The sequence below is a fragment of the Pelophylax lessonae genome (assembly GCF_965119305.1).
Source record: "Pelophylax lessonae genome assembly, chromosome: 10".
Classification (NCBI taxonomy): domain Eukaryota; kingdom Metazoa; phylum Chordata; class Amphibia; order Anura; family Ranidae; genus Pelophylax; species Pelophylax lessonae.
In genome coordinates this window covers 26,951,574-26,979,378 of record NC_138777.1, presented here as the reverse complement: position 1 = coordinate 26,979,378, position 27,805 = coordinate 26,951,574, and the positions used below count along the sequence as shown (strand labels likewise).

The following is a 27,805-nucleotide window of genomic DNA, read 5'->3' as shown; positions in this document are numbered from 1 at the left end:
TAGGAAGGGAGCGGGGCTGCACCCACAGAAAAGATGTGCTGCTGTTAGTAAAAGTGTTAGTAGATGCAAAGTTAATGGCACTCCCATGCTCTGTAAACATCAGCACATTTTCCCACACCCAATAACAACAGTTTCCCCGCAGCTGCAAATTCGGAAAAAGGTACGGGGACCTTTTCCCTGCACTTTTCTTAGATACAGCAGTCCATTCAAATAAACTGGCTGCTGTGCTCATGCAAACGTGGCAGCAGGAAAACTGCAATAGTGCCTAAGGTGGAGACAAACTTCCAGGCCTTGGCCAACTGTCCCGAAAGTGGGAGCACGTACCTGTCAAAACCAGGTACCCACTCCCCCCCAAAGAGGTGCCATATATGGCAGCGGAGGGGGGGGGGGGGCAGACAAGCTGGGGGAGGAGGAGAAGAAGGGGCCAAACGTCCAGGCCATGGTGAACTGACCCGAAAGTGGGAGCACGTACCTGTCAAAACCAGTTACCCACTCACCCCAAGAGGTGCCAAATATGGCAACGGAGGAGAGGGGGGGGGTGGTTGCAGACAAGCGGAGCTCCGCTTTCACATGGTGTGAGCTCATCCTTTCAGACCCAATTTTGGGTCATATGGTTCTACATGAGATGATGTGATTTGGTCACACCACAATTATTAAGGGTGGTCCTTGCTGTAAAAGACTGACGTGTTCCCCAGGAATCCTGGGAGAAAAATAAAATTATTTTCTCCAGTAGTGTCATCTGGTCAGTAAAAAGAAAAGCAGCAAACTGATGAATTAATCTCTTTGTCACTTTGCTCTCTCCTATTATCAATATATTTCCTTGTTAGCACAGGTACATCGCAGCACACCTGACTGACTCATTGTAATGCTTCTAACAGTCTGAGAATTGCTGTACAGAGGAAGGCAGAAGTCCAATATCAAGTTAATAAATTCAGGTATGTATTTACTTTGGTTGCTTATATATGAATGCAAAAAATGCATGAATTTGTGTTTTTTACTAACCTGCCTTGAGTTCAGCTTTATCACAAACAAGTTTTTCTGCATATGCGTTTATGCAAAGACACATTACAAGGTGGGGGAAAAATCACAACGTTGTAAATGTGGCCTACTAAAATCCTTGTATGTAGAACTAGCCTGGAATGGAATTTTCTACACTTAATTTGCAGCTATCCAAACAAAGCAGTTGATAGGCAGGAGGGGAAAGTTGACAATCTGCCCTACTATTTAAGTGCCTTATTGCTTCTCGAAGAATATGTGGTAGCAAAAAAACAATATCAAATACAAAGAAGGAAAAAAAAAGAAATCTAAAAAAATATACATCTGGATTCTATAAAAATATGAGGAATATTTGCTGGTAACAAGATACCACAGACCAACCCATGACAGTCGAAGGTTGGGTACACGTGGGCGCGTGGGGGAGCCGCTTACAAAAATGGGTACCAAAGGGTCCAATTCTGTCGTGTGCAGCGGATGCTCTTCCCTCATGGTGAAGCAGACTCTTTACTGAGCACTCGTGTGTGTAACCTGTATTATGTGTCTCAACGAGTTTAGGAAGCCCTCTGCTAGCATCAGGAACGGACACCAGTCTCCCGTGATGCCTGTGTAAACGTAGCCGGACAGAGTCTGTTCAGTAACTTAGACCTCCAGGACTGAGCTCAGCTGAGTCTCGCTGGCTGTTTGGACCGGTTCTGGTGCTTCGGCAGGGCTGGCGGAATCCCAAGTGTTGCTGGCATTGTCCAGAGTGTTTCCTGTGGAACCAGAGCTGTTGACGCTGCCTGTCCGGGACCGGTATGGAGGCAGCTCCGTCTGGCTGTAAGATTCCATATCGGAGGGATACGGAGGAGGCGGCAGAGAGAACCAAGGTGGAGGGGAGCTGAGTGAAGAAACACAAATGTCCAATTAAGAACAATTCTATTCAAAAATGATAAAGAGATGACAGTTTGGGGTTGATTAACTAAAACTGGCGAGTGCAAAATCTGGTGCAGCTCTGCAAAGAAACCAATCAGCTTCCAGGTTTTATGGTCATAGCTTAACCACTTTCCGTCTGCTCACGTTGCTGCTACTGCAGCAACGTGCCTCGTTATCGTCTAGCGACGTAGTACTATGTCGCTAGACTCCTCCCCCTGTAGGCGGAGCTCGCGTGCCGCCGGAGGCGCGCTCCCGCTGTTTTCAGTCACAGCGGGAGTCGGGCCAGGGGAGGAGCGGCGGCGATCGCCGCTGCTCTTCCCCGATCGTCGGGGAATCGAGTTTGGAGATCCGCCCGCCTGTGTAAACAGAGCGGGCGGATCTCCTAAGTGACAGGGAGTGACAGATCGGAGTGTTCAGCATAGCTGAACATCAGATCTGTGCCTGACTCACTCAGTCACCTCCCCCTACACACGTCAGTAAGCACCAGGCATACATTAACCCCTCCCTCTCCAATAAAATTAACCCCTTCCCTGCCAGTGTCATTTTTACAGTAACAGTGCATATGTATAGCACTGATTACTGTAGTAATGTCACTGGTACCCCCAAAAGTGTCAAAAATGTCAGTCAAGGGTCCGATCTGTCCGCCGCAATGTCGCAGTCCCGCAAAAAAAAAAAATCGCAGATCGCCGCCATTACTCGTTAAAAAAAAAAACACCAAAAATGACAAAAATCTTTCCCTTAGTTAGTAAACGCAATAACTTTTGCGCAAACCAATCAAAATACACTTATTGTGATTTTTTTTACCAAACATAGGTAGTAGAAAACAAATTGGCCAAAAATTTAAAAAAATTTTGATTTTTACATTTTTTTGGGGGGAGAATTTCATATAAACAAATGTTAAAAATATTGTTATTTTTTCAAAATAAACGCTCTTTTTTTGTTTATAGTGCAAAAAGTAAAAATCGCACAGGTGATCAAATACCACCAAAAGAAAGCTCTGTTTGTGGGAAAAAAAGGACGTGAATTTTGTTTGGGTACGGCGTCGCACGACCGCGCAATTGTCCGTTAAATTCGCACAGTGCTAAATCGCAAAAAGTGGCCCAGACGTAAGACAGCAAAATCCTTCGATGGTAAAGTGGTTAATTGAAGAAGCTGAAGTTAGAAGCTGATTGGCTACCATGCACAGCTGCACCAGATTTTGCACTTTCCCGTTTTAGTAAATCAACCCCCTTAGGCAAGTACATAAAAACATCCTTTATAGTACATTTATGTATTCCTTCAAAAGTAACATCATTGTTTTTCCTGGCAAGCTGGTGCTTCAATATTGAGTTTTCACAAACCGGGTTTAGAAAACAGTGACTCAAGGCAACCATAGAAAAGCTCTATTTAGTTACATGTTTCCAATTCAGTTGCATGAAATCTATAATTACACATCAGCTGAAATAATACTTGCAGTGGGAGTGCTTTCTCTGTAATCCAATGGGCAGAAAGCAGATGGATCAAGTTATTGCAGTGCTAGGACCTTGCTGCTCTATGCCTTTAAAGCAGGATTGTTCCCAATTGGCACTAAGGCTCCCCGCATAGGATCAGTTGGCTATACGGCAGAATAGGGGTAAATGATACAAGTTAGTTAAGGGGAAATCACTTCCAAAAACATCCCCTTAGCATTTCTGGCCATGGCCATCTTGAGTAAGAGCAGATGATTTATGTAGCATTTATGTCCTGGAATCCTTCTGCCCTTAGCTCAGGCATGAGAGTGTGCTTGGCTGAGAAAACTCCTCCCCTCCTCCTGAAGACTCCTGGAATGTATGACATAAATTGCTTGGGCATGGAAACCAGGAAATAACTGAAGAAATGTTAAAAACAGTTTACTTTAGGTATGTTTTGCTAGTTGGAGGGTTAAAAGAGAAGTATTGGGATCTTAAAAATAAATTAATAATTATATATATATATATATATATATATATATATATATATATATATATATATATATATATATATATATATATATATATATAGAGTCACCAGCTCTCTGCTCAGCCCCTCCAGCGCTCACTGGAGTGCTGGGCTGTGGAGGGGGTGGGAGTGGCTGGCTCAAGTCTCCCAGCTGCTCGCTAAGAGGCTGAGCCAGCTGCCAGTCCAGGCATCTGGGTGGATCCCGGCTGTCGGGATCTTTCCAAAGCCTGGACTGGCAGAGGGACTTCGACTAAAAAGGAGTCACGAAAGTGCAGAACAAACTGCACTCCTGTGATCCATAAGGGAAGTACGGCCATACTTCTGCTTTAAGTGTTAAGACAATATTAAAGTGTTAGCTCACCTTTTTAAAATAAATGAAAAGGTGAACACAGTACTCCCTCCCCACCCCATGGGCGCTGAGCTGTCATTGTCCACGCAGCCAGTGTAGCAGTCTGGGGATTTGAAATTCCATCCCTTCTCTCGTTTTTCTGTGCAGGGCTTCTGGGATGGATCAGAGCGATTCTGATTGGTCAGCGCTGGCTTAGAGCATCGCTCTGATAAGTCCTGGAAGCGCTGCACAGAGAAGACGGAGAAGAGTGGGGATTTAAAATCCCCATTTAGCTACACAGGATGCATGACAGCTCAGCACCCATGATGCACAATGTTTGTTCACCTTCTCGTGTTTTCTGAAAAGGTGAATTAATACTTTAAGTGTTAAAGTAGAAGAAGGTTAAAGCAGAACTCCTGTTTATATTGCTTTTTGCTCATCTTTGCTGATTGCCATTCTTTTTCCTGGGCTCTACATTCTGCATGCAGGGTACCTCTGTGTATTGTCCTCCGGCAATAGCTTTTTGGGAAAAAACGACTGAGAGACACTGAGCTTTAGCCGCTGCAAGCTTTTGATTTAGCACCCTCCTCTTGTTCCCTCCAAAGTTCTCAGTACTACAAGGCTGACAAAATGATGCAGCCAGTGTACTTTATTTAGCTCAAGTGGCACAGTGGCTACAGCAGCTTGAACCACACAGACTTTTGGGCTGCTTCTAGCCCATCGCCACACCACAGAAAGGAGAAACATGGGACTGGAATGGTCATGTGGCTGCTACATTATTTTCCTGAAAAATAAATAAATAAATTTAGGATAAATAAAAGGGTACATTGTTCAGGGGTAGGGGGGCGGTGTGAAATTATTACTTTATTGTCTGGAGTTCTGCTTTAAGTGTTAGTTAAAAAAACATTGGCCAGCTACAGCATGCTACAAGTGTATCCCAATCCAATTGGCCAGCTACAACATGCTATAAGGCTCTCCCAATCCAACTGGCCAGCTACAGCATGTTGCAAGTGTCTCCCAATCAAATTAGCCATCTACAGCCTGTTGCAAGGGTTTTTCAGTCCAATAGGCCAGCTACAGCATGCTGCAAGTGTCTCTCAATCCAATTGGCCAGCTACAGAATGCTGCAAGTGTCTCCCAATCCAATTGGCCAGCTACAGCATGCTGCAAGTGTCTCCCAATCCAATTGGCCAGCTACAGCATGCTGCAAGTGTCTCCCAATCCAATTGGCCAGCTACAGAATGCTGCAAGTGTCTCCCAATCCAATTGGCCAGCTACAGCATGCTGCAAGTGTCTCTCAATCCAATTGGCCAGCTACAGCATGCTGCAAGTGTCTCCCAATCCAATTGGCCAGCTACAGCATGCTGCAAGTGTCTCCCAATCCAATTGGCCAGCTACAGCATGCTGCAAGTGTCTCCCAATCCAATTGGCCAGCTACAGAATGCTGCAAGTGTCTCCCAATCCAATTGGCCAGCTACAGAATGCTGCAAGTGTCACCCAATCCAACTGGCCAGCTACAGCATTCTACAAGTTTCTCCCAATCCATTTTTTTGAGCTGCTGGCTATGTGTAACGTTTAGACTAGATTCACACCAGTGCGACTTGTCAGGCGACTTGTCAGCCTGACAAGTCGCGGTCCCTCGCGGTCCATTGACTGCTACAGGACCCGTTCTAATAGGAGCGACAGAAGTCGCTCCGACTTAGAAAAAGGGTCCTGTACTACTTCGGGGCGACCTCGGAGTGACTTGCATAGACATTCATTATATGAAGCCCGTGCAAGTCGCGCCAAAGTCGCGGTGCACTGGACTTCACAAGTCGCCCCCGAAGTAGTACAGAGTCGTGTCGCCATACTGTGAACCGACTCTTAGGGAATTAGGTTCAATCGGTAGGCCGATCTTTTTAGTGCCCAAATATAAAAAAATAAATAAATACATTTCACTTTCGAAAATATTGCAGCAAGAAATAAAAAAATTCACAATAAAATCACAGACTCACTTGTGGTCCAGCACAGCCTCACTGTAGGATGGCGGAGACTCAATGCTGACCGGCGGCTGGTACCCCTCACTGGACATGTACTGCACTCCGTTGTTGACGTTGTAGGTGACTCTGCAGTTGTGTGGGTGGTCCAGCACCACCAGCCTGGAGAGCAGTAGTGGGTGCTGCAGCCGGTGCACTGGAAGACTCATCAGGTTTGTACGTTTCCTTTGATGGTGCAAGACAAGAGCCAGCAGTGCCACCACCAGCACGAAGATGACGGAGCTGCCGATGATGGTGTACGTGATACTTGGGTAATATAGAAGATGACTTTCCGAGGACACAAACTCCTTCTTACTGCCGCTTTCTGTGAACAGAAAAGGAGAACAATCAGAAAAGGAGCCTTTAACGCTTAAGGTGGAATGTGATGGTAGCAGGAAGATTAAATGGATTCTATGCAAAAAAAAACAAGTAAATAATTCTTACTCTGCCACAAGTCACTTTGTAAGAATAAAAGTTGTACATTAATCAAGTCAGGCTAGGCAGCCAGTAATTATTTATGTAGTACTCTGATTTTATTGTATGAACAAACTTTTCCCTGGGGTCTTTTAAATGGAATGCGTATTACGAATTTTTATGCACATGTGACCTGGGTCAATTCAGAGCAGGGCTCATGCTGAATCTTTCAATATTTGGTCCATTTAGCTAATTTACTTACTAATGGATGGGTTTGTTTGGGGATAATTTTAAATTATTTTAATCATGCACTTGTAAGCCAATTGGATTTTTTATTTTCTTCTTGGATAGGTCATTACTTTAAAAAAGTGAATCATATTTGTGAATATAATGACTCTGGCTTTATTTTCTGCAGTGCGGATTTTCTTAATATAGAGAGATTCTCTTATTATAGAGATCTCATACTGATGAGAAGTTGTACATCATTATAGCTTGGTAAGGTTTTTAAACCTTTGTTCACAATTTCCGTTCATTACAAGACCACTAAAAAGTAACACAAGAAAGACCTTGTAGCAGCACACTTATCGGCCAAATACAATCAAATCTCTTTAGACATTACAGATTCTGGAGTTTACTTACTAAACATACCACCTCTGCAAGACAGCCAGACCTTAAGGCCCCGTTCACATTGCAGCGACCCGACTTGCCGGGGCGACCTCATAGGTCGCGGCGCGCTGCTCGCCCCACGACCTCGGAGCGGCCGGCACGGACTTCATAACATTGAAGTCTATGCAGGTCGCTCCGGGTTGCCCCAAAGAAGCTCCGGACCCTTTTTCTAAGTCGGAGCGACTTGTGTCGCTCCTATTAGAACGGGTCCGCAGCTTCTCTATGGAAGGCCTGACAGGTCGCCTCAGTGTGAACGGGGGCAAAGGGAGCCAAACCTCTTAATATATACAAGGCTTTATTACAATGTTTTCTTCCTTGCATGCACTGGACAAACTTTAAACAAAGCCGTATCTGTGATTAAAAATTCCCTTGAGAGGGTTCCTTCCCAAATGGAAGAATGCCAACAGTTCAGCAGGTGCAGGAAATTTAAAATACAAGTGCCAAGTTTAACCAGCAACTGAGTGTACTGTATGTAGCCTTGAGTAAACAGGAGATGCAAGGCTTGCTTCCAAAGTAGAGTTTCTCAACCAAGGTTCCATGGACCCCTAGGGTTCCTCCAGAGATTGCTAGGAGTTCCTTGAGCAATGAGCAATTTCTGCTCCTCAGATAAGTTCCCACTGACACCAATAATATTTTTAGCTATCTCTAAGGAGGTAATTCTTCCTAATAACTACAAGTGTAAGGAGCATTCTTCCCACTGACCATCACACTAATGTATCATGAGTTGTAGTTAAAGTCATTTTTATAGCAGGGGTTCCTTGAGACCGGAAAGTTATTTTTACGGGTTCCTCTGTATTAGATATGTTGAGAAAGGCTGCTCTAAAAGTTTTTAGGGAGAACACATGGGTTTCAGTAGAGCAAGAAGCCAGGATCAATTGGGCCACAATCAACACTTCCATAGCCAAGCCAAAACTAGACCGTGAGTCACAAGGTTGCTTGCAAAACCAGTTGTAGTTAGGTACCAAATACAGAAGCCTTTCTTAACCAGGGTTCCATGGAAACCTGGGGTTTCTCCAGAGTTACTAAGGTGATTTTTCCAGTAATTAGCAATTCCTGCCATATAAGAACCCACTGACCACCAATGATCTTTTAATCCATGATTGGAGGTGGGGGTTCCTTACTGAGTACCAATATAAAGAACATTCTACCCACTATCCTCCAAAATAGGATGCATTCTTCTCGATGACCACCAATGTAAGGGACATTCTTTCCATTCACCACCAATGTAAGGGACATTCTTCCCACTGACCACCAATGTAAGAGGCAGGCATTCTTCCCAAAGACCAACAATATAAGAGGCATTCTTTTCAATGACCACCAATGTAAGGAGCACTCTTCCTATTCACCACCAATGTAAGGAGCACTCTTCCTATTCACCACCAATGTAAGGAGCATTCTTCCCACTGACCACCAATGTAAGGGGACACATTTCCACTGACCACCAATGAAAGGGCTGTTCTCCACTGACCAATTATCTCTTCTAAAAAGAGATAAGAGTGAGGTGCTGAATACAAACTTTCATACAGTAAAAGGGGTCATTCTTTGAGCTGGACTGCTGGGTTTAGCAACTCCTCAGCAAATTTGGGGGTTCCTGGACAAGCTTGGGTCACCCAGATTGGGAAATCCACATGTAAATCGAAGCAATGAGAACTCTAAACCAACGTCTTGAGAGTTCAATGTTTTTAATAATTTATCAATCCCTCTGTTGCCAACACAATCACTGACTGAACATTCGGTTGCGGAATCCCTGCTACAGATATGTCTACCTAGGAGCATCTGATTTCAGCAAACATCCAGTACTCTATCCTAAACCCTGATGAAGTTGAATGTGCACTTTTCTGGCCCTTGAAACATGATGGCTCTTTTGTCTTTTTACTGTAACTGGCTGAATTATTAAAAAAGCGGACTCTCGAGAAGTTCTTTTGGTACTCTCATTGGTTCAATTGTATGTGGATTTCTTTTCTTGGTGTTATTAATGACAGTTGTTTTATTCATTTAATTAGTATTACTGCAAATAATTTTTGTTCATGGCAGCCCTAGGTGTTTTATGCACTACGGGGGTTATTTACTAAAACGGGAGTTTGCAAAATCTGGTGCAGCTCTGTATAGGAACCAATCAGCTTCCAAGTTTTATTGCCAAAGCTTAATAGAACAAGCTGAAATTAGAAGCTGCACCAGATACTGAGTGCACCAGTTTTAGTAAATCCCCCCCAAGTGTTCCACTTTCTTTATTCTGGCAGTCTATTGTACTACCAACATTTTTAGCAGGGGTTCCCTGTGCCCTTAAAGTTATTTCAAGGGTTCCTCCATTGTACAAAAGCTGCCATAAAGAGAACAAAGACCAAAATGTGCAACAATGTCTGCAGGCTCAACATTCCTAGTTGGGCCTTGTAAGCCATTTGGCACCCACATAAGTTAAAGAATGAGAGTCAAGGGGATCCTAAATTGTGTTATTGCACAGGGCCCCTTTACAATCTACATCTGCCCCATATTTAGAATATGCCATACTCTAATGAGCAGACTGTAACGTTGTGCTACAAAGTGACAGATTGTTTATTTCTATATGTCCATCTCTCTGCTCCTCAGAGGAAGATGTGTCAATAGAGTGGTAAAATGTGGTCGAGTCTTCCTCTACAGAGCAAAGTGCCATCTGCTTGCTGGCATTTCTCTTCTAGTCTGAAAGTCAGATTTGTAGTTTCAAAATTTCAAAGCAATAAAACATTGATGAAACGTAGATGGTCATCGTGCGCTTCGGAAGGTACAATGTCACAAGAGCGATTTGTGCGCTGCATAATGAGAGCCATCTTGGTTTGATCTCCTGGGCTGTGCTGTGATAAAGCAAGTTGCCTTATACTTCTGTCACTCGTACCCCTTGACTTTCTGAGACAGGAAAGAGAATTCTTTTAGCATAAAAAAAAAAAATTGTTGAAAGATATTCCCTAGACACATCCCTGTTCACATTTCCATCACCTCTATTTGATGGCAAAAAAAAAGAAAAGAATAAAATAAAATATTTTGTGAATAAGTCACGATTGACAAAAAAGCAAAATGCAACACCACAACATACCTTATTGGCGCAGACATTTTATTTTTTATGAGTCTATGCTTTAAAGAAACCCGTTTTAGTTAAAAGCAAAAAGGTAAAAAGCCTAACTGCAGAATTCTCGGATCTATAAGCGATTTTCAATGCCTTGCACTGTACCTTGCTAGCAAATTTGGCTACTTCGGAAGAGTAATTTCCCTGGCCCCTCTGTGCACATTATAGCCCTCCTCTCGGAGGAAGTAATTATTCTGTGCTACCCCAGCTCCTCTGCCCTTCCCCTCACCTTCCTTTTATGTATCAGCTGGGGAAGAAGTGGAGAAGAATACTATACATGAGTGACAGCTCTGAGTCTGCTGACATCACATCCAGGATGGTGGTGCCCAACAGCAGTCTAGAGCTTTTGGAAGTCTGTGCAAGGGGGCTTGTACATGTAAAACACATGCATAAAATATGTTACATGCAAATATAATCGTATGGGAAGATTGCTGTTGAAGGACTACATGCATTAAACATATCCTCCCTGGAGAAGATATGCTTGAGAGGAGATATGATAGCGATATGTAAAAATATCTCAATGGTGATTCTAGCATAGGGAAAAAACTATTCAGTTTCACGGAGCTTAAGAATTCATGGAGAACCCTGGTTAGCCTCTTGCTATACTATGCCCGTAAGGTAATTATTACATACGGCGCGTCGAGTTAATGCCAAAGAGCTCAATTTTGGTCTCATCTGACCACAGCACTTTCTCCCAATCCTTCTTGGAATCATTTCAATGTTCACTGGCATGATTGTACATGTGCCTTCTTGAGGAGGGGAACTTGCCGTGTTTGGAGGAAGAAAAGTGCTAACTATGAGCCTAAGAACACCATCCCTACAGTCAAGCATGGAGTTGGAAACATGCTTTGGCGCTGTTTCTCTGCTAAAGGTACAGGCCCAACTTTGCCCCACTGAGGGGCCAATGGATGGGGCCATGTATTGTAAAATCTTGGATGAGAACCTTCTTCCCTACAGGGAAAGTGGCGTGTGTTCCAGCGCACTTACGCTTGCGTTCCACCGCCCCGGAAGTGACGTTTACTTTGCAGTGAAAACCGGAATCTCATTGATGTGTTTCGCCTCTCCCAGTGAGCGTTCTCATAGACCATGAGACTCATAGACCATGACACTATGAGAACGCCCACTGGGAGGGGCGGAACGCGTCAACAAATTTCCAGTTTTCACAGCAACGTAAACGTCACTTCCGGGGCGGTGGAACGCAAGCGGAAGTGCGCTGGAACGCACGCCGCTTTCCCTGCATGGTATACTGACTACATCATGACTAGTCGTCCTACCTGCTTCTAGGAGCACTTTATACACTTATTAGATAAGCCCATGAATTTCTACAGTATTGTAAGTGTACATCGATATGTTTACTCCTAATAAATAAAATTCTTGGAACCTATTACACTATCTGGGATCTTTCTACTTGACTTCGTATATCGAGCATTGGAGATAAAAGGATACCAAAAGGGGCCCCATCCAACTCACTTACCAGTATCAAGCCTGTTAGACCCCTAAGCAATATTGCCTAGGGGTCCACATCTTCGGGGGATTTACTTCGGGGGGGGGGGGGGTGAGCAATATTGCCTAGGGGTCCACATCTTCGGGGGATTTACTTTGGGGGGGGGGGTGAGCAATATTGCCTAGGGGTCCACATCTTCGGTAGATTTACTTCAGGGGGGGGGGGGGTGAACACAGGAGTCACAGTTCACATGAATCACCTGGATGTTTCAACTTTGAGCACCAATCACGTGTTCTTTCACTTGACACTTGCTTATCAATAATTTGAAGTATTTTTGATTTTTTATATAGTTTTTTTGTCACTGGGACTTTATATATTCACTTGTTTAGGGCACGTGTTTCTGGACTGTTTATTTGCATTTATACATTTTTTTTTGGTCACATAATATTAAGGATATAGCGCTGTGTTGTAGTTGTTTACATATACAGTGCCTTGCGAAAGTATTCGGCCCCCTTGAACTTTGCAACCTTTTGCCACATTTCAGGCTTCAAACATAAAGATATAAAACTGTAATTTTTTGTGAAGAATCAACAAGTGGGACACAATCATGAAGTGGAATGAAATTTATTGGCTATTTCAAACTTTTTTAACAAATAAAAAACTGAAAAATTGGGCGTGCAAAATATTCAGCCCCCTTAAGTTAATACTTTGTAGCGCAACCTTTTGCTGCGATTACAGCTGTAAGTCGCTTGGGGTATGTCTCTATCAGTTTTGCACATCGAGAGACTGAAATTTTTGCCCATTTCTCCTTGCAAAACAGCTCGAGCTCAGTGAGGTTTTCAGTTCTTTCCACAGATTCTCGATTGGATTCAGGTCTGGACTTTGACTTGGCCATTCTAACACCTGGATATGTTTATTTGTAAACCATTCCATTGCAGATTTTGCTTTATGTTTTGGATCATTGTCTTGTTGGAAGACAAATCTCCGTCCCAGTCTCAGGTCTTTTGCAGACTCCATCAGGTTTTCTTCCAGAATGGTCCTGTATTTGGCTCCATCCATCTTCCCATCAATTTTAACCATCTTCCCTGTCCCTGCTGAAGAAAAGCAGGCCCAAACCATGATGCTGCCACCACCATGTTTGACAGTGGGGATGGTGTGTTCAGGGTGATGAGCTGTGTTGCTTTTACGCCAAACATAACGTTTTGCATTGTTGCCAAAAAGTTTGATTTTGGTTTCATCTGACCAGAGCACCTTCTTCCACATGTTTGGTGTCTCCCAGGTGGCTTGTGGCAAACTTTAAAACAACACTTTTTATGGATATCTTTAAGAAATGGCTTTCTTCTTGCCACTCTTCCATAAAGGCCAGATTTGTGCAGTATACGACTGATTGTTGTCCTATGGACAGAGTCTCCCACCTCAGCTGTTGTATCAGCTGAAAGTTTAGAGGGACGGCCAGGTCTTCGTAGATTTGCAGTGGTCTGATACTCCTTCCATTTCAATATTATCGCTTGCACAGTGCTCCTTGGGATGTTTAAAGCTTGGGAAATCTTTTTATATCCAAATCCAGCTTTAAACTTCTCCACAACAGTATCTCGGACCTGCCTGGTGTGTTCCTTGTTCTTCATGATGCTCTCTAAGCTTTAAACGGACCTCTGAGACTATCACAGTGCAGGTGCATTTATACGGAGACTTGATTACACACAGGTGGATTCTATTTATCATCATTAGTCATTTAGGTCAACATTGGATCATTCAGAGATCCTCACTGAACTTCTGGAGAGAGTTTGCTGCACTGAAAGTAAAGGGGTTGAATAATTTTGCACGCCCAATTTTTCAGTTTTTTATTTGTTAACAAAGTTTGAAATATTAAATAAATTTAATTCCACTTCATGATTGTGTCCCACTTGTTGTTGATTCTTCACAAAAAATTACAGTTTTGTATCTTTATGTTTGAAGCCTGAAATGTGGCAAAAGGTCGCAAAGTTCAAGGGGGCCGAATACTTTCGCAAGGCACTGTATATATACTGTGTGTGTATGTATATATATATATATATATGTATATATATATATATATATATATTCCTTTCTGCTATAAAAATAATAAAAATTTATAAAATCTAATTTCTTCATCAATTTAGGCCAATATGTATTCTGCTACATGTTTTTGGTAAAAAGAATTCCCAATAAGCATATACTGTATTACTTGGTTTGCGTGAAAGTTATTGCATCTACAAACTATGGGATATTTTTATGGAATATTTTTTTTTTTTTTTTTACTAGTAATGGCGGCGATCAGCGACTTATAGCGGGACTGCGATATTGCAGCAGACAAATCACAGCATTTGAAAGGAAAGCTGTGATAGACGATTCTCTGTCAACCAATCAAAGTTCTGCAGAGTGTAGCTCCACCCAGTTGGTACGAATCTAATGTGCTTGGTACCCCAAAGAAAGGGTACCAAAAAGTGGTACGGTACGGGTACCATTCATAATGGAAACGGCATAAATAGCGTACCGTACCAGAAAGCTCAGTGGAAACGCGCCATAAGTGGCACTTTTTTAGGGACCGAGGACAATAATACAGTGATCAGTGCTAAAAAATATGCACTAATGAAACTGGTAAGAAAGGGGTTAACATCAGGGGCAATCAAAGGGTTAAATGTGTGTCTGGGGAGTGCTTACTAACTGTGTAGGGGAGGTGCTTTAACTGCTTAGCAGAAACACAAAATCTCTGTTTTCTCCTGTCATTGAATGGCGATCTGCCTTGTTTACATAGAAAGACCGCTGTTCTGCCTCTATCGGGAATGATCGGCGGGTCCCGGGGGACATGGGTTCTGCTAAACCCGCTGACTGGCGTGTCGCCGGCAGCGCGTGGGCGCGCCCCAGACCTGGAAGTGCAGAATCAAGTACATGTATGTGATTCTGCGCACAGGAGCTGCCACCCTGCAGTATATGTACATGGGGTGGTCAGCATGGGGTTAAACAGAGGCCAAGATGGCTGAAAATGATAGGAGGCTTTACTTCCACTGTAATTAGGGGGGAAAGAAGGAACCAGGGAAGGCAAAACATATTCAATGTCTTTTATTTACTTTGTTTCAACAGTCTGTGGTGACGAATCAAATTCAATTAACTCAGCTATTGCCAAGCCTTAGTGCTTAATGGCAGCCTTGAAGTGAGAATCTGTTCCAAAGCAGCAAACTCAAAAGAAGTGCAAAGGTGCATCTCATAGTGGAAGATAAGTAGTCATTGTGTGCCATTATAATTTGAGGTCTACAGGGTAAATATATCCTTAGCTAAGATTATTTATTAAAGCTGGGCAGCGGTAAGCCGTTTGTGCATTTTTCCCTTTAATGAATGGATGTTTGCTGTGCTATAAAAATCTGCTCCTTTGCATGTTATTTTGTATTGGCTTGGGTGAAACTCAAAGTCACACAGCTTGTTTAATAGGCTGTTTGGACTGAGTTCAGCTGACGGAACGGATACTCTAAGAAAAAACCAGGCCAAGTATTTAACAACCCAGCGATCCAATGTCCGAGATAAGCGTTTGCATAAATTGGCATGGCTCCCTATTTAGAGCAGAGAACGAATCCTCCGTCGCAGCCTCAGAGCAGAATAACATCATCGGATCTGCCAAATCCTCAGTATCGGGGGCGATAATGATTTTGGAGGAGAGTGTAAACACAGACATAATGAAGGTGAATGGGCAGGCTTCTACGTCTTTCAGTATGAAAGGCATAGGCAGCCCCGAGCGGTTCGACGACTGTTTGGAATGGCATCTGGCTTCGTTCCTCACCGGGATCGGCAGACACGGCAAAAGAGCAGTGAAAAGAGTGAATAACACAGGGAACAAACCTGAGTTCTCTGTACACTGCAGCCAGGATCACATTGGCAGGGGTCTGCCTTCCAAATCTCTGCAACGTCCCTATCTCAATCTGACTGGTTGCCGCTAGAATCTTTACATTGTAAGCAATTTGTTTAGATTTTCTGCAGGTGAGAATGTATTGCATTGTGATACATGTGGCCAATTTAATTTATTATCCAAGAAGGTACACATTTTAAGCTGCTCCTATTGTGTTAAAAGAGCTATTGTCAAACACTGAACCAAAGCCTAATTCATTCTGTCAATAATAATTAACAATAGACTATTTGACATATCTGGACAGTAAGGCGCTAATACATAGAAATCCACAGATGGAGCTAAAAATTACATGTATATAGATAGTTGTATATGTGTCCATATGGCTGTAGCCACAGAAAAAAACAAGTCCACTTAAGCATGGGTGGCCTTCAAACCTTCAAGGGGGGGGTAGAAGCTGCTTCTGCAAAACATGAAAAGAAACAAAGAGAAGAGAGAGGCGCCTCTAGTGTAGACTGTGAGCAAAATGTATTCCAAAATAAAGAGTAAAACTCACATAGTAGTGTAGGTGACAAGCTTTTCGGGTATTCTCATTACCCAGGGGACGTCCAGAGGAGTGGGGGCTATGATGCCCAGGCTGTATTGCTGTCTGGTCGCACTGAACCTGGCCAGTGATCAGTATGGAATGGAGAGCAGCCGGGACCGAGGGCTGGAACGCAGTACAACCTCTGATGTCACTAGGCCGCCTAGTGACGTCAGAGGTTGTACTGCATTCCAGCCCTCGGTCTCGGCTGCTTTCCACTCCATACTGATCACCGGCCAGATTCAGCGCGACCAGGCAGCGTACACACCAGCACGGGCATCATAGCCCCCCATTCCTCTGGACGTCCCCTGGGTAATGAGAATACCCGAAAAGCTTGTCACCTACACTACTATGTGAGTTTTACTCTTTATTTTGGAATACATTTTACTTACAGTCTACACTCAAGAGGCGCCTCTTCTCTTTGACATATCAGACCTATGGCATTTACGGCATTATACTGCTATCCACAGTTTGTAGACAGAAATGTGTTCCTCAAAGAAACTAACGTAGAAACCCAATTTGAAAAAGCTATGCCCATGTGGGAATGTCTACCAAACTTTACCAAGATAAAAGGCTAGCAGCTGGAGTTGAAAGTAGGACTCTGCCAAGAAACAATACTAGAAGCCACACTACAAGAGCGAGAGAAAGACTGCCAAGACCAAGAACCCATTTCCTGCAAGCCCTTAAAAAATGGAGTCCTGGTTGCTATGGAAATCGGGGACCAGCTATAACGGAAGCCAACTGACTATTAGCGTGTCCCTTTTGCATATAGAAAAGTATACAGGTCCTTCTCAAAAAATTAGCATATTGTGATAAAGTTCATTATTTTCTGTAATGTACTGATAAACATTAGACTTTCATATATTTTAGATTCAATACACACAACTGAAGTAGTGCAAGCCTTTTATTGTTTTAATATTGATGATTTTGGCATACAGCTCATGAAAACTCAAAATTCCGGTCTCAAAAAATTAGCATATTTCATCCGACCAATAAAAGAAAAGTGTTTTTAATACAAAAAAAGTCAACCTTCAAATAATTACGTTCAGTTATGCACTCAATACTTGGTCGGGAATCCTTTTGTAGAAATGACTGCTTCAATGCGGCGTGGCATGGAGGCAATCAGCCTGTGGCACTGCTGAGGTGTTATGGAGGCCCAGGATGCTTCGAGCTCATCCAGAGTGTTGGGTCTTGCGTCTCTCAACTTTCTCTTCACAACATCCCACAGATTCTCTATGGGGTTCAGGTCAGGAGAGTTGGCAGGCCAATTGAGCACAGTAATACCATGGTCAGTAAACCATTTACCAGTGGTTTTGGCACTGTGAACAGGTGCCAGGTCGTGCTGAAAAATGAAATCTTCATCTCCATAAAGCTTCAAAATCTCCTGATAGCTAGCTGCATTGACCCTGCCCTTGATAAAACACAGTGGACCAACACCAGCAGCTGACATGGCACCCCAGACCATCACTGACTGTGGGTACTTGACACTGGACTTCAGGCATTTTGGCATTTCCCTCTCACCAGTCTTCCTCCAGATTCTGGCACCTTGATTTCCGAATGACATGCAAAATTTGCTTTCATCCGAAAAAAGTACTTTGGACCACTGAGCAACAGTCCAGTGCTGCTTCTCTGTAGCCCAGGTCAGGCGCTTCTGCCGCTGTTTCTGGTTCAAAAGTGACTTGACCTGGGGAATGCGGCACCTGTAGCCCATTTCCTGCACACGCCTGTACACGGTGGCTCTAGATGTTTCTACTCCAGACTCAGTCCACTGCTTCCGCAGGTCCCCCAAGGTCTGGAATCGGTCCTTCTCCACAATCTTCCTCAGGGTCCGGTCACCTCTTCTCGTTGTGCAGCGTTTTCTGCCACACTTTTTCCTTCCCACAGACTTCCCACTGAGGTGCCTTGATACAGCACTCTGGGAACAGCCTATTCGTTCAGAAATTTCTTTCTGTGTCTTACCCTCTTGCTTGAGGGTGTCAATGAAGGCCTTCTGGACAGCAGTCAGGTCGGCAGTCTTACCCATGATTGCGGTTTTGAGTAATGAACCAGGCTGGGACTTTTTAACCACTTTACCACCGGAGGATTTTGCTGTCTTCCGTCCAGGCCACTTTTTGCGATTCGGCGCTGTGCGACTTCAACTGACAATTGCACGGTCGTGCGACGCCGTACCCAAACGAAATTTACGTCCTTTTTTTCCCACAAACAGAGCTTTCTTTTGGTGGTATTTGATCACCTGTGCGATTTTTACTTTTTGCGCTATAAACAAAAAAAGAGCGTTTATTTTGAAAAAATAACAATATTTTTAACATTTTTTTATATGAAATTCCCCCCAAAAAAGATGTAAAAACCAATTTTTTTAAAAATTTTTGGCCAATTTGTTTTATGCTACATATGTTTGGTAAAAAAAAATCGCAATAAGCGTATTTTGATTGGTTTGCGCAAAAGTTTTTGCGTTTACTAACAAAGGGAAAGATTTCTGTCATTTTTGGTGTTTTTTTTTTTAACGCGTAATGGCGGCGATCTGAGATTTTTTTTGCGGGACTGCGACATTGCGGCGGACAGATCGGACCCTTGACTGACATTTTTGACACTTTTGGGGGTACCAGTGACATTACTGCAGTAATCAGTGCTATATATATGCACTGTTACTGTAAAAATGACACTGGCAGGGAAGGGGTTAATTTTATTGGAGAGGGAGGGGTTAATGTATGCCTGGTGCTTACTGACGTGTAGGGGGGGAGGTGACTGAGTGAGTCATGGACAGATCGGATGTCCAGCTATGCTGAACAGTCCGATCTGTCACTCCCTGTCACTATGGAGATCCGCCCGCTGTGTTTACACACAGCGGGCGGATCTCCAGACTCGATCCCCGACGATCGGGTAAGAGCAGCGGCGATCGCCGCTGCTCCTCCCCTGGCCCGACTCCCGCTGTGAATGAAAACAGCGGGAGCGAGCCTCCGGCGGCGCGCAAGCGCCGCCCAGAAGGGGGAGTGTCTGACGACGTAGTACTACGTCGTCAGACGATAACGAGCCACTCTGCCACAGTAATATTACTGTGAGCAGACGTAAAGTGGTTAAAAGCCTCAGGAATCTTTTGCAGGTGTTTAGAGTTAATAAGTTGATTCAGATGATTTGGTTAATAGCTCGTTTAGAGAACCTTTTCATGATATGCTAATTTTTTGAGATCGGAATTTTGGGTTTTCATGAGCTGTATGCCAAAATCATCAATATTAAAACAATAAAAGGCTTGCACTTCTTCAGTGTGTAATGAATCTAAAATATATGAAAGTCTAATGTTTATCAGTACATTACAGAAAATAATGAACTTTATCACAATATGCTAATTTTTTGAGAAGGACCTGTATTTGCTAGGAAAGGACAGTCAGTGTGTGCTTTTTTTGTAGCACTCTGTCTGCTATTGTATTCCTGTAACTGTAAAGAGTTTGTATACACAGCACTCTTGTTTGATAAAGGCACATGAATATACTACTGGGTTGCTTCCTTGGCTTTTCTAAAAGAATTAAACCAACAGCAAGAATTGGCAATCAGAGGGTCAGATCAAGGAGCCTTAGTGGGCGTTTTCAAGAATTCCTCTCTTGCTTTACCTACAGATTATCACGGGTTTCCCAGATCTTTGCCAAAAATGAGTGAAGTGAATTGGGTCTTTATAGCAATAAAAACCAAAAGTCATGAGCAATTAAGCTGTGCTCCCTATACTGTATGCATTCCAGGGCTTCATTTTTTAGTTTAACTAAACTGTACCTAACAAGATACACTGGTATCCAATGACGTCACTTCTTCTGCTCTGAATATTTTAAATAATTTGAAAGAAAAATCAGCATGTCATCCTCATGTACCCTCATCAGCATATATTTCCATAAAGTGTGTGATTAGTTGCAGTCCAGGGTCATCAAGCACACATTCCATCACACTTAAGAGTGACAAAACCACCCTCCCTCCTGTGTCATCCTCAGACATCATCCAGAAGAAGATAGCCAGGGGGAGGGGATTTCTGTCCTTGTGTTTAACATTTTTATTCTGTTAGCCTTACAAATTCCATCTGTTTCCTTCCATCAGCCATATATTTAGTATTAAACCGTTATCCCGAGTAGCAAGCAAGCAAGCCAGTTCGAAAATTGCTAATTCTATTCAGGGCACACGGCATTGGTTTGCTTTGTAATTTAAGTTTTATAGATGGAAAATAATCAAGTTTTATAGTCTCTTATATTAGGTTATTTGTAATCCCATGACCTGGGTCCCCTAGCATAATGATCCTGCCAGAAACTTAGTGAGACGATACCCCCCTGTGCTCTTTGTCTTCAGTTTACTCTCATCTTGTAGCATGGTTCATAACGCTTTCTGTGGCCTACAGAACACCTACCCTCCACGTATAGTAATGAGGAGAAGGGGAAGTGTTCTAAGTCCTGCCCTAGGGAAGTTTGGTTCCTGCTGTATAGCCTCAGAACAGAGTAAAAACTTAAAGAAATAAAAAAAAAACACACTTGCAATGTGAGAATTAATTTTTTTTTAAACCGTAAAAATAACTGTCCTAGGAGTTGGGCTTTAAGTCATTCCTGCCCCGGCGGCGGGGTACCTCATGTCCGCCTTTAGTTCATGTTACTCTGCGTGATGAAGATACATGAATCTATATTTTTCCTTGGACAGCTAGCAGCCGGCATTATGCACACCTGCTAGCGATCAGTCCGGGCTCTCACAAACACCTCTGGTACCCACTAATGATCGACAACCAATAGAATGGTTCCATATCATGTGATTACTATTTAGGCTATGACATGCATCATGTGATCATATGCAGGCTGGAGCCTTTACTCAAAAATTAAGCCTTCAGCCTGTAGATGTCCCTGTAGCCTGAAGATGGCTGTGTGAAATATTACAAGGGGGTTGATTTACTAGGCAAAGGGACTGTGAACTTTGCAAAAAGCAGTTGCACTATGCATAAGCAGTTGCTCCAGAGGACCCTAACAGTGTGGGGATAGCGGGGGAGACCCCAGGGGTCTCCGCTGCATTCTCTGCCCTGGGACCCCCTCCAGACTCCAGATCCAAACAGGGGGGGAAAGGAAGTGGAGGAAGCCCAGCTCACTGAGGGATTTTTAGGGATGGGAGGAAAGACCGTCCCTAGAGGTTACGCGCGTCCACCAGTGGCGGCCGGTGCATAGGGGGCGCCAGGGCGCCGCCCCCCCCTGAAAAAAGGAAGAAAAAAAAAAAAGATAAAAAAAAAAAAAAAGATTGCAAAACGAGCAATAAAGTTTGAAAAAAAAAAAAAATTGCGTTCGCCGCCGCCGCCGCCAGCCGATGTGAAGGGGGTGGGGTTACCACCCAGAAGAGGCGCCGATTGGCTGCCTTCTGGGGGGCGTGGGGGGCGTAACCTGGGCGCAAGGCAGATTCCTTGGAAACCCCCACTTCGTGGATTCCTGGCTGTGATTGGTCCAGCCTCCAGCCTGGACCAATCACAGCATCCAGGACATCCAACGCTGACCCCGCTGACGTCACTCGCAGCAGTGGACCGGACCGCGGGCGATGGAGTCGGGTGGACACCGGACGGGAGTGACGGCGGCACCGGAGAGGAGACCAGACCACCGGAGGTCATCTGCTGGAAGAAGACATCACCACCGGTGAGTCCTCGTGGTCCTCCTGTCAGTCCTCCATGACCATCCATCCAGCTTTTCCACCGCCATCCCCCTATGCTCTGCCTCATCCCATGAGTCATGGGATGAGGCAGAGCAGAGGGGGATGGCGGTGGAAAGGCTGGATGGATGGATGGTCATGGGATGAGGCAGAGCAGAGGGGGATGGCGGTGGAAAGGCTGGATGGATGGTCATCATGGGCCATGACCATCCATCCATCCATCCATCCATCCATCCAGCCTTTCCACCGCCATCCCCCTCTGCTCTGCCTCATCCCATGACCATCCATCCCACTGCCATCCCTCTCTGCCTCATGCCCTCATCCCTCCCACCACCATCCCTCTGCCTGATCCCATCTCTCCCACTGCCATACCTCTGCAGGGGGCATGTACGCTGGTCACTGCATTGAAAGGGGGCATGTATGCTGGTCACTGCATTGAAAGGGGGCATGTACGCTGGTCACTGCATTGAAAGGGGGCATGTATGCTGGTCACTGCATTGAAAGGGGGAATGTACGCTGGTCACTACATTGAAAGGGGGCATGCATACTGGTCACTACATTGAAAGGGGGCATGTACGCTGGTCACTGCATTGAAAGGGGGCATGTACGCTGGTCACTACATTGAAAGGGGGCATGTATGCTGGTCACTGCATTGAAAGGGGGCATGTACGCTGGTCACTGCATTGAAAGGGGGCATGTATGCTGGTCACTACATTGAAAGGGGGCATGTATGCTGGTCACTACATTGAAAGGGGGCATGTACGCTGGTCACTGCATTGAAAGGGGGCATGTACGCTGGTCACTGCATTGAAAGGGGGCATGTATGCTGGTCACTGCATTGAAAGGGGGCATGTACGCTGGTCACTGCATTGAAAGGGGGCATGTATGCTGGTCACTACATTGAAAGGGGGCATGTACGCTGGTCACTGCATTGAAAGGGGGCATGTACGCTGGTCACTGCATTGAAAGGGGGCATGTATGCTGGTCACTACATTGAAAGGGGGCATGTACGCTGGTCACTGCATTGAAAGGGGGCATGTACGCTGGTCACTGCATTGAAAGGGGGCATGTACGCTGGTCACTACATTGAAAGGGGGCATGTATGCTGGTCACTGCATTGAAAGGGGGCATGTATGCTGGTCACTGCATTGAAAGGGGGCATGTACGCTGGTCACTGCATTGAAAGGGGGCATGTATGCTGGTCACTACATTGAAAGGGGGCATGTACGCTGGTCACTGCATTGAAAGGGGGCATGTACGCTGGTCACTGCATTGAAAGGGGGCATGTATGCTGGTCACTACATTGAAAGGGGGCATGTACGCTGGTCACTACATTGAAAGGGGGCATGTATGCTGGTCACTGCATTGAAAGGGGGAATGTACGCTGGTCACTACATTGAAAGGGGGCATGCATACTGGTCACTACATTGAAAGGGGGCATGTACGCTGGTCACTGCATTGAAAGGGGGCATGTACGCTGGTCACTGCATTGAAAGGGGGCATGTATGCTGGTCACTACATTGAAAGGGGGCATGTATGCTGGTCACTACATTGAAAGGGGGCATGTACGCTGGTCACTGCATTGAAAGGGGGCATGTACGCTGGTCACTGCATTGAAAGGGGGCATGTATGCTGGTCACTACATTGAAAGGGGGCATGTACGCTGGTCACTGCATTGAAAGGGGGCATGTACGCTGGTCACTGCATTGAAAGGGGGCATGTACGCTGGTCACTACAATGAAAGGGGGCATGTACGCTGGTCACTGCATTGAAAGGGGGCATGTATGCTGGTCACTGCATTGAAAGGGGGCATGTACGCTGGTCACTGCATTGAAAGGGGGCATGTATGCTGGTCACTGCATTGAAAGGGGGCATGTACGCTGGTCACTGCATTGAAAGGGGGCATGTACGCTGGTCACTACATTGAAAGGGGGCATGCATACTGGTCACTACATTGAAAGGGGGCATGTACGCTGGTCACTGCATTGAAAGGGGGCATGTACGCTGGTCACTGCATTGAAAGGGGGCATGTACGCTGGTCACTGCATTGAAAGGGGGCATGTACACTGGTCACTGCATTGAAAGGGGGCATGTACGCTGGTCACTGTATTGAAAGGGGGCATGTATGCTGGTCACTACATTGAAAGGGGGCATGTACGCTGGTCACTGCATTGAAAGGGGGCATGTACGCTGGTCACTACATTGAAAGGGGGCATGTACGCTGGTCACTACATTGAAAGGGGGCATGTACACTGGTCACTGCATTGAAAGGGGGCATGTACGCTGGTCACTGTATTGAAAGGGGGCATGTATGCTGGTCACTACATTGAAAGGGGGCATGTATGCTGGTCACTACATTGAAAGGGGGCATGTATGCTGGTCACTGCATTGAAAGGGGGCATGTACGCTGGTCACTGCATTGAAAGGGGGCATGTACGCTGGTCACTACATTGAAAGGGGGCATGTATGCTGGTCACTGCATTGAAAGGGGGCATGTATGCTGGTCACTGCATTGAAAGGGGGCATGTACGCTGGTCACTGCATTGAAAGGGGGCATGTATGCTGGTCACTGCATTGAAAGGGGGCATGTACGCTGGTCACTGCATTGAAAGGGGGCATGTATGCTGGTCACTACATTGAAAGGGGGCATGTACGCTGGTCACTACATTGAAAGGGGGCATGTATGCTGGTCACTGCATTGAAAGGGGGAATGTACGCTGGTCACTACATTGAAAGGGGGCATGCATACTGGTCACTACATTGAAAGGGGGCATGTACGCTGGTCACTGCATTGAAAGGGGGCATGTATGCTGGTCACTACATTGAAAGGGGGCATGTATGCTGGTCACTACATTGAAAGGGGGCATGTACGCTGGTCACTGCATTGAAAGGGGGCATGTACGCTGGTCACTGCATTGAAAGGGGGCATGTATGCTGGTCACTACATTGAAAGGGGGCATGTATGCTGGTCACTACATTGAAAGGGGGCATGTACGCTGGTCACTGCATTGAAAGGGGGCATGTACGCTGGTCACTGCATTGAAAGGGGGCATGTACGCTGGTCACTGCATTGAAAGGGGGCATGTACGCTGGTCACTGCATTGAAAGGGGGCATGTACGCTGGTCACTGTATTGAAAGGGGGCATGTATGCTGGTTACTACATTGAAAGGGGGCATGTATGCTGGTCACTGCATTGAAAGGGGGCATGTACGCTGGTCACTGCATTGAAAGGGGGCATGTACGCTGGTCACTACATTGAAAGGGGGCATGTATGCTGGTCACTGCATTGAAAGGGGGCATGTATGCTGGTCACTGCATTGAAAGGGGGCATGTACGCTGGTCACTGCATTGAAAGGGGGCATGTACGCTGGTCACTGCATTGAAAGGGGGCATGTACACTGGTCACTGCATTGAAAGGGGGCATGTACGCTGGTCACTGTATTGAAAGGGGGCATGTATGCTGGTTACTACATTGAAAGGGGGCATGTATGCTGGTCACTGCATTGAAAGGGGGCATGTACGCTGGTCACTACATTGAAAGGGGGCATGTACGCTGGTCACTACATTGAAAGGGGGCATGTACACTGGTCACTGCATTGAAAGGGGGCATGTACGCTGGTCACTGTATTGAAAGGGGGCATGTATGCTGGTCACTACATTGAAAGGGGGCATGTATGCTGGTCACTACATTGAAAGGGGGCATGTACGCTGGTCACTACATTGAAAGGGGGCATGTACGCTGGTCACTGCATTGAAAGGGGGTATGTACGCTGGTCACTACATTGAAAGGGGGTATGTACGCTGGTCACTACATTGAAAGGGGGCATGTACTGTGTGGTCTGTGCTAGGGGGTCTGTACTGTGGGGTTTGTGCCACTCTGTCAGTGTATCCCATAATAGGGCCCCTGCTCCCTTTTATGGGATATACTAGTACTGATGGAGCCCTTAATATGTGATATATTGGGAGAATTGGTTCACGCAAGCAAAATACAGGGGACAAAATGGGTGGGGTCTATAAGGGGTGTGGCTTCTGAGAAATGGGAGGGGCCAAAATAGAAGGGCGGGGTCTTGCGCCCCCCCATCTTAAAACTTCACCAGCCGCCACTGGCGTCCACCCAAAAGTAGACGCCAAAAGGGGAGAGGGGGGACTGTACTTACCCTTCCATGGTGCAGGTAACGCTCTAGACAGAATCCTCGCTACCGAAGTAAGGGAGCTGTCGGCTAAGGAACCGCTGCGACTCAGACCCAAGCCCAGACGTATATGCAACCCTGTTAAACGTTTAACTCGTGGGTCAGCCTCTGTCCGTGAGGCTATGTTGCGGCCGACCTAGCGTGTAGCTGCCATCTGCACACGCTTGTTGGCTGGGCTGGGGGGACCACTGGATCTAGATTATCCAGCCTGGCGCCCAGCCCGGCAGTTGATTGTAGATCTCCCAAGAAAAAAAACAGTAGTAAGGAAGGAGAAAAAAAAATTGCTAGGACCAGAGATCCCAGCCAGGAGCCTAGGTCCTTACTCCTGACTAGAAAGATTAAACATGAATACCTAGAGCAGAAGGGGGTTTTATACCAAGCTGAGGATGGCCCATGGGCGTAGCCAGGTGGGGTTTTTTTTTTTATTTATGGAGAGCTGTGTCCCATGAATGAAAGAGAAAAATGCCTTGCATGTGATTGGGAATTCCTCATTTACTAAGTAAGCTCTGGAACAACTGCACTTGCAGAGTGCATAGTCTATTTTCCTTTAGTAAACCCCAATGTATCTGATTCTTGCAATACTGCAATTATTAAAAACAATTATTGTCGGTTCACACTAGGGAGACACAACTTCGGTCGAGTTATGCCGTCGCCTGTGCACCGCGACTTCGGCGTGGCTTGCAACGACTTCACATAATGGAATCCAATGCAATTCGCTCCGATGTCGCCCCGAAGTAGTGCAGGAACCTTTTTCTAAGTCGGAGCGACTTCAGTCGCTCTTATTAGAACGGTTCCAATTGCACAGCACGGTCCACTACTTGTCAGGAGACCAAGTCGTCTGACAAGTCGGAACAGTGTGAACCAGCACTTACAGTATTAAGGCAGAGTTCCAGAGTCCCCCCCCCCCCCCCCCCCGCATTCATGATCACTTTGTATTAGGTATTAGACATATGCGGTTTGTTTCGTTTCAAATAAATATTCTGAAAATGTTTTCCCTATTCTGAGATTTGGGTATGTCTAAATACCTGAATTACAGTATAAACAAAGTTTACCGAATGCTCCAAATAACAAAATTAAATTGGTCAGAATTTCCAAAATTCGAATTGAAACTCCAATCGTATTTGACATCAAACTCCATTCGAATTTGAACTGTAAACAAATTTATGAAATCAAAGACTGCATGTGTTATAAAAGTCAAATTTTAAATAATGCTGTTTTTGTTAAGCCAAAGATGATTTAAAGTGTCATTATAATCATTTTATGAAGATTTTTCTTTCGTTTGTTCACTTTGCCACATTTGAAACTAAAAAAAAAAAAAAAATCAAAAATTTTCAATTCAACTGATTTGAACATTTTGAATCAAAAAACAAAAAAACAAAAACAATTAATTCAAAAATATTTTTAAAAAGACATAAAACAAATTCTAAATATGAATTGAACAAATTAACCCAATTTTTACGAAACTAAATAACTAGATTAGCCAACTTTTTTTTGTCATGCACATGTCTACTTTTTAATGTCTATTTGCATACTTTTTTTTTTTTTTTTTACATCAATATAAATACGGCGGCGGGGGGGTACCTCATGTCCGCCTGTTCATTGGTTCCTGGAATGAGCGTCATCAATCCCAGGAATCAATGGGTATCTGCCGCTTGTAGCATCACAATGAGTGTGCCACGCCTTGAACTATATACGCATGAGCGA

At 44.8% G+C, this 27,805-nt stretch overlaps 1 protein-coding gene across 3 annotated transcripts in view; it reads right to left on the bottom strand.

Moving 5' to 3' along the window:
- Positions 1-1,225: 1,225 nt before the first annotated feature.
- Positions 1,226-27,805, bottom strand: part of LDLRAD3 (low density lipoprotein receptor class A domain containing 3) — a 287,446-nt gene continuing 260,866 nt past the window's right edge. For all 3 annotated transcript variants that reach the window (XM_082270157.1, XM_082270158.1, XM_082270159.1), the window contains 2 exons: positions 6,187-6,532; positions 1,226-1,873 (listed from right to left, as the gene is read on the bottom strand). In XM_082270157.1, coding sequence (XP_082126283.1) covers positions 1,636-1,873; positions 6,187-6,532 — 584 coding nt within the window. In that variant the 3' untranslated portion in view covers positions 1,226-1,635. The remainder of the gene's footprint in view (positions 1,874-6,186; positions 6,533-27,805) is intronic.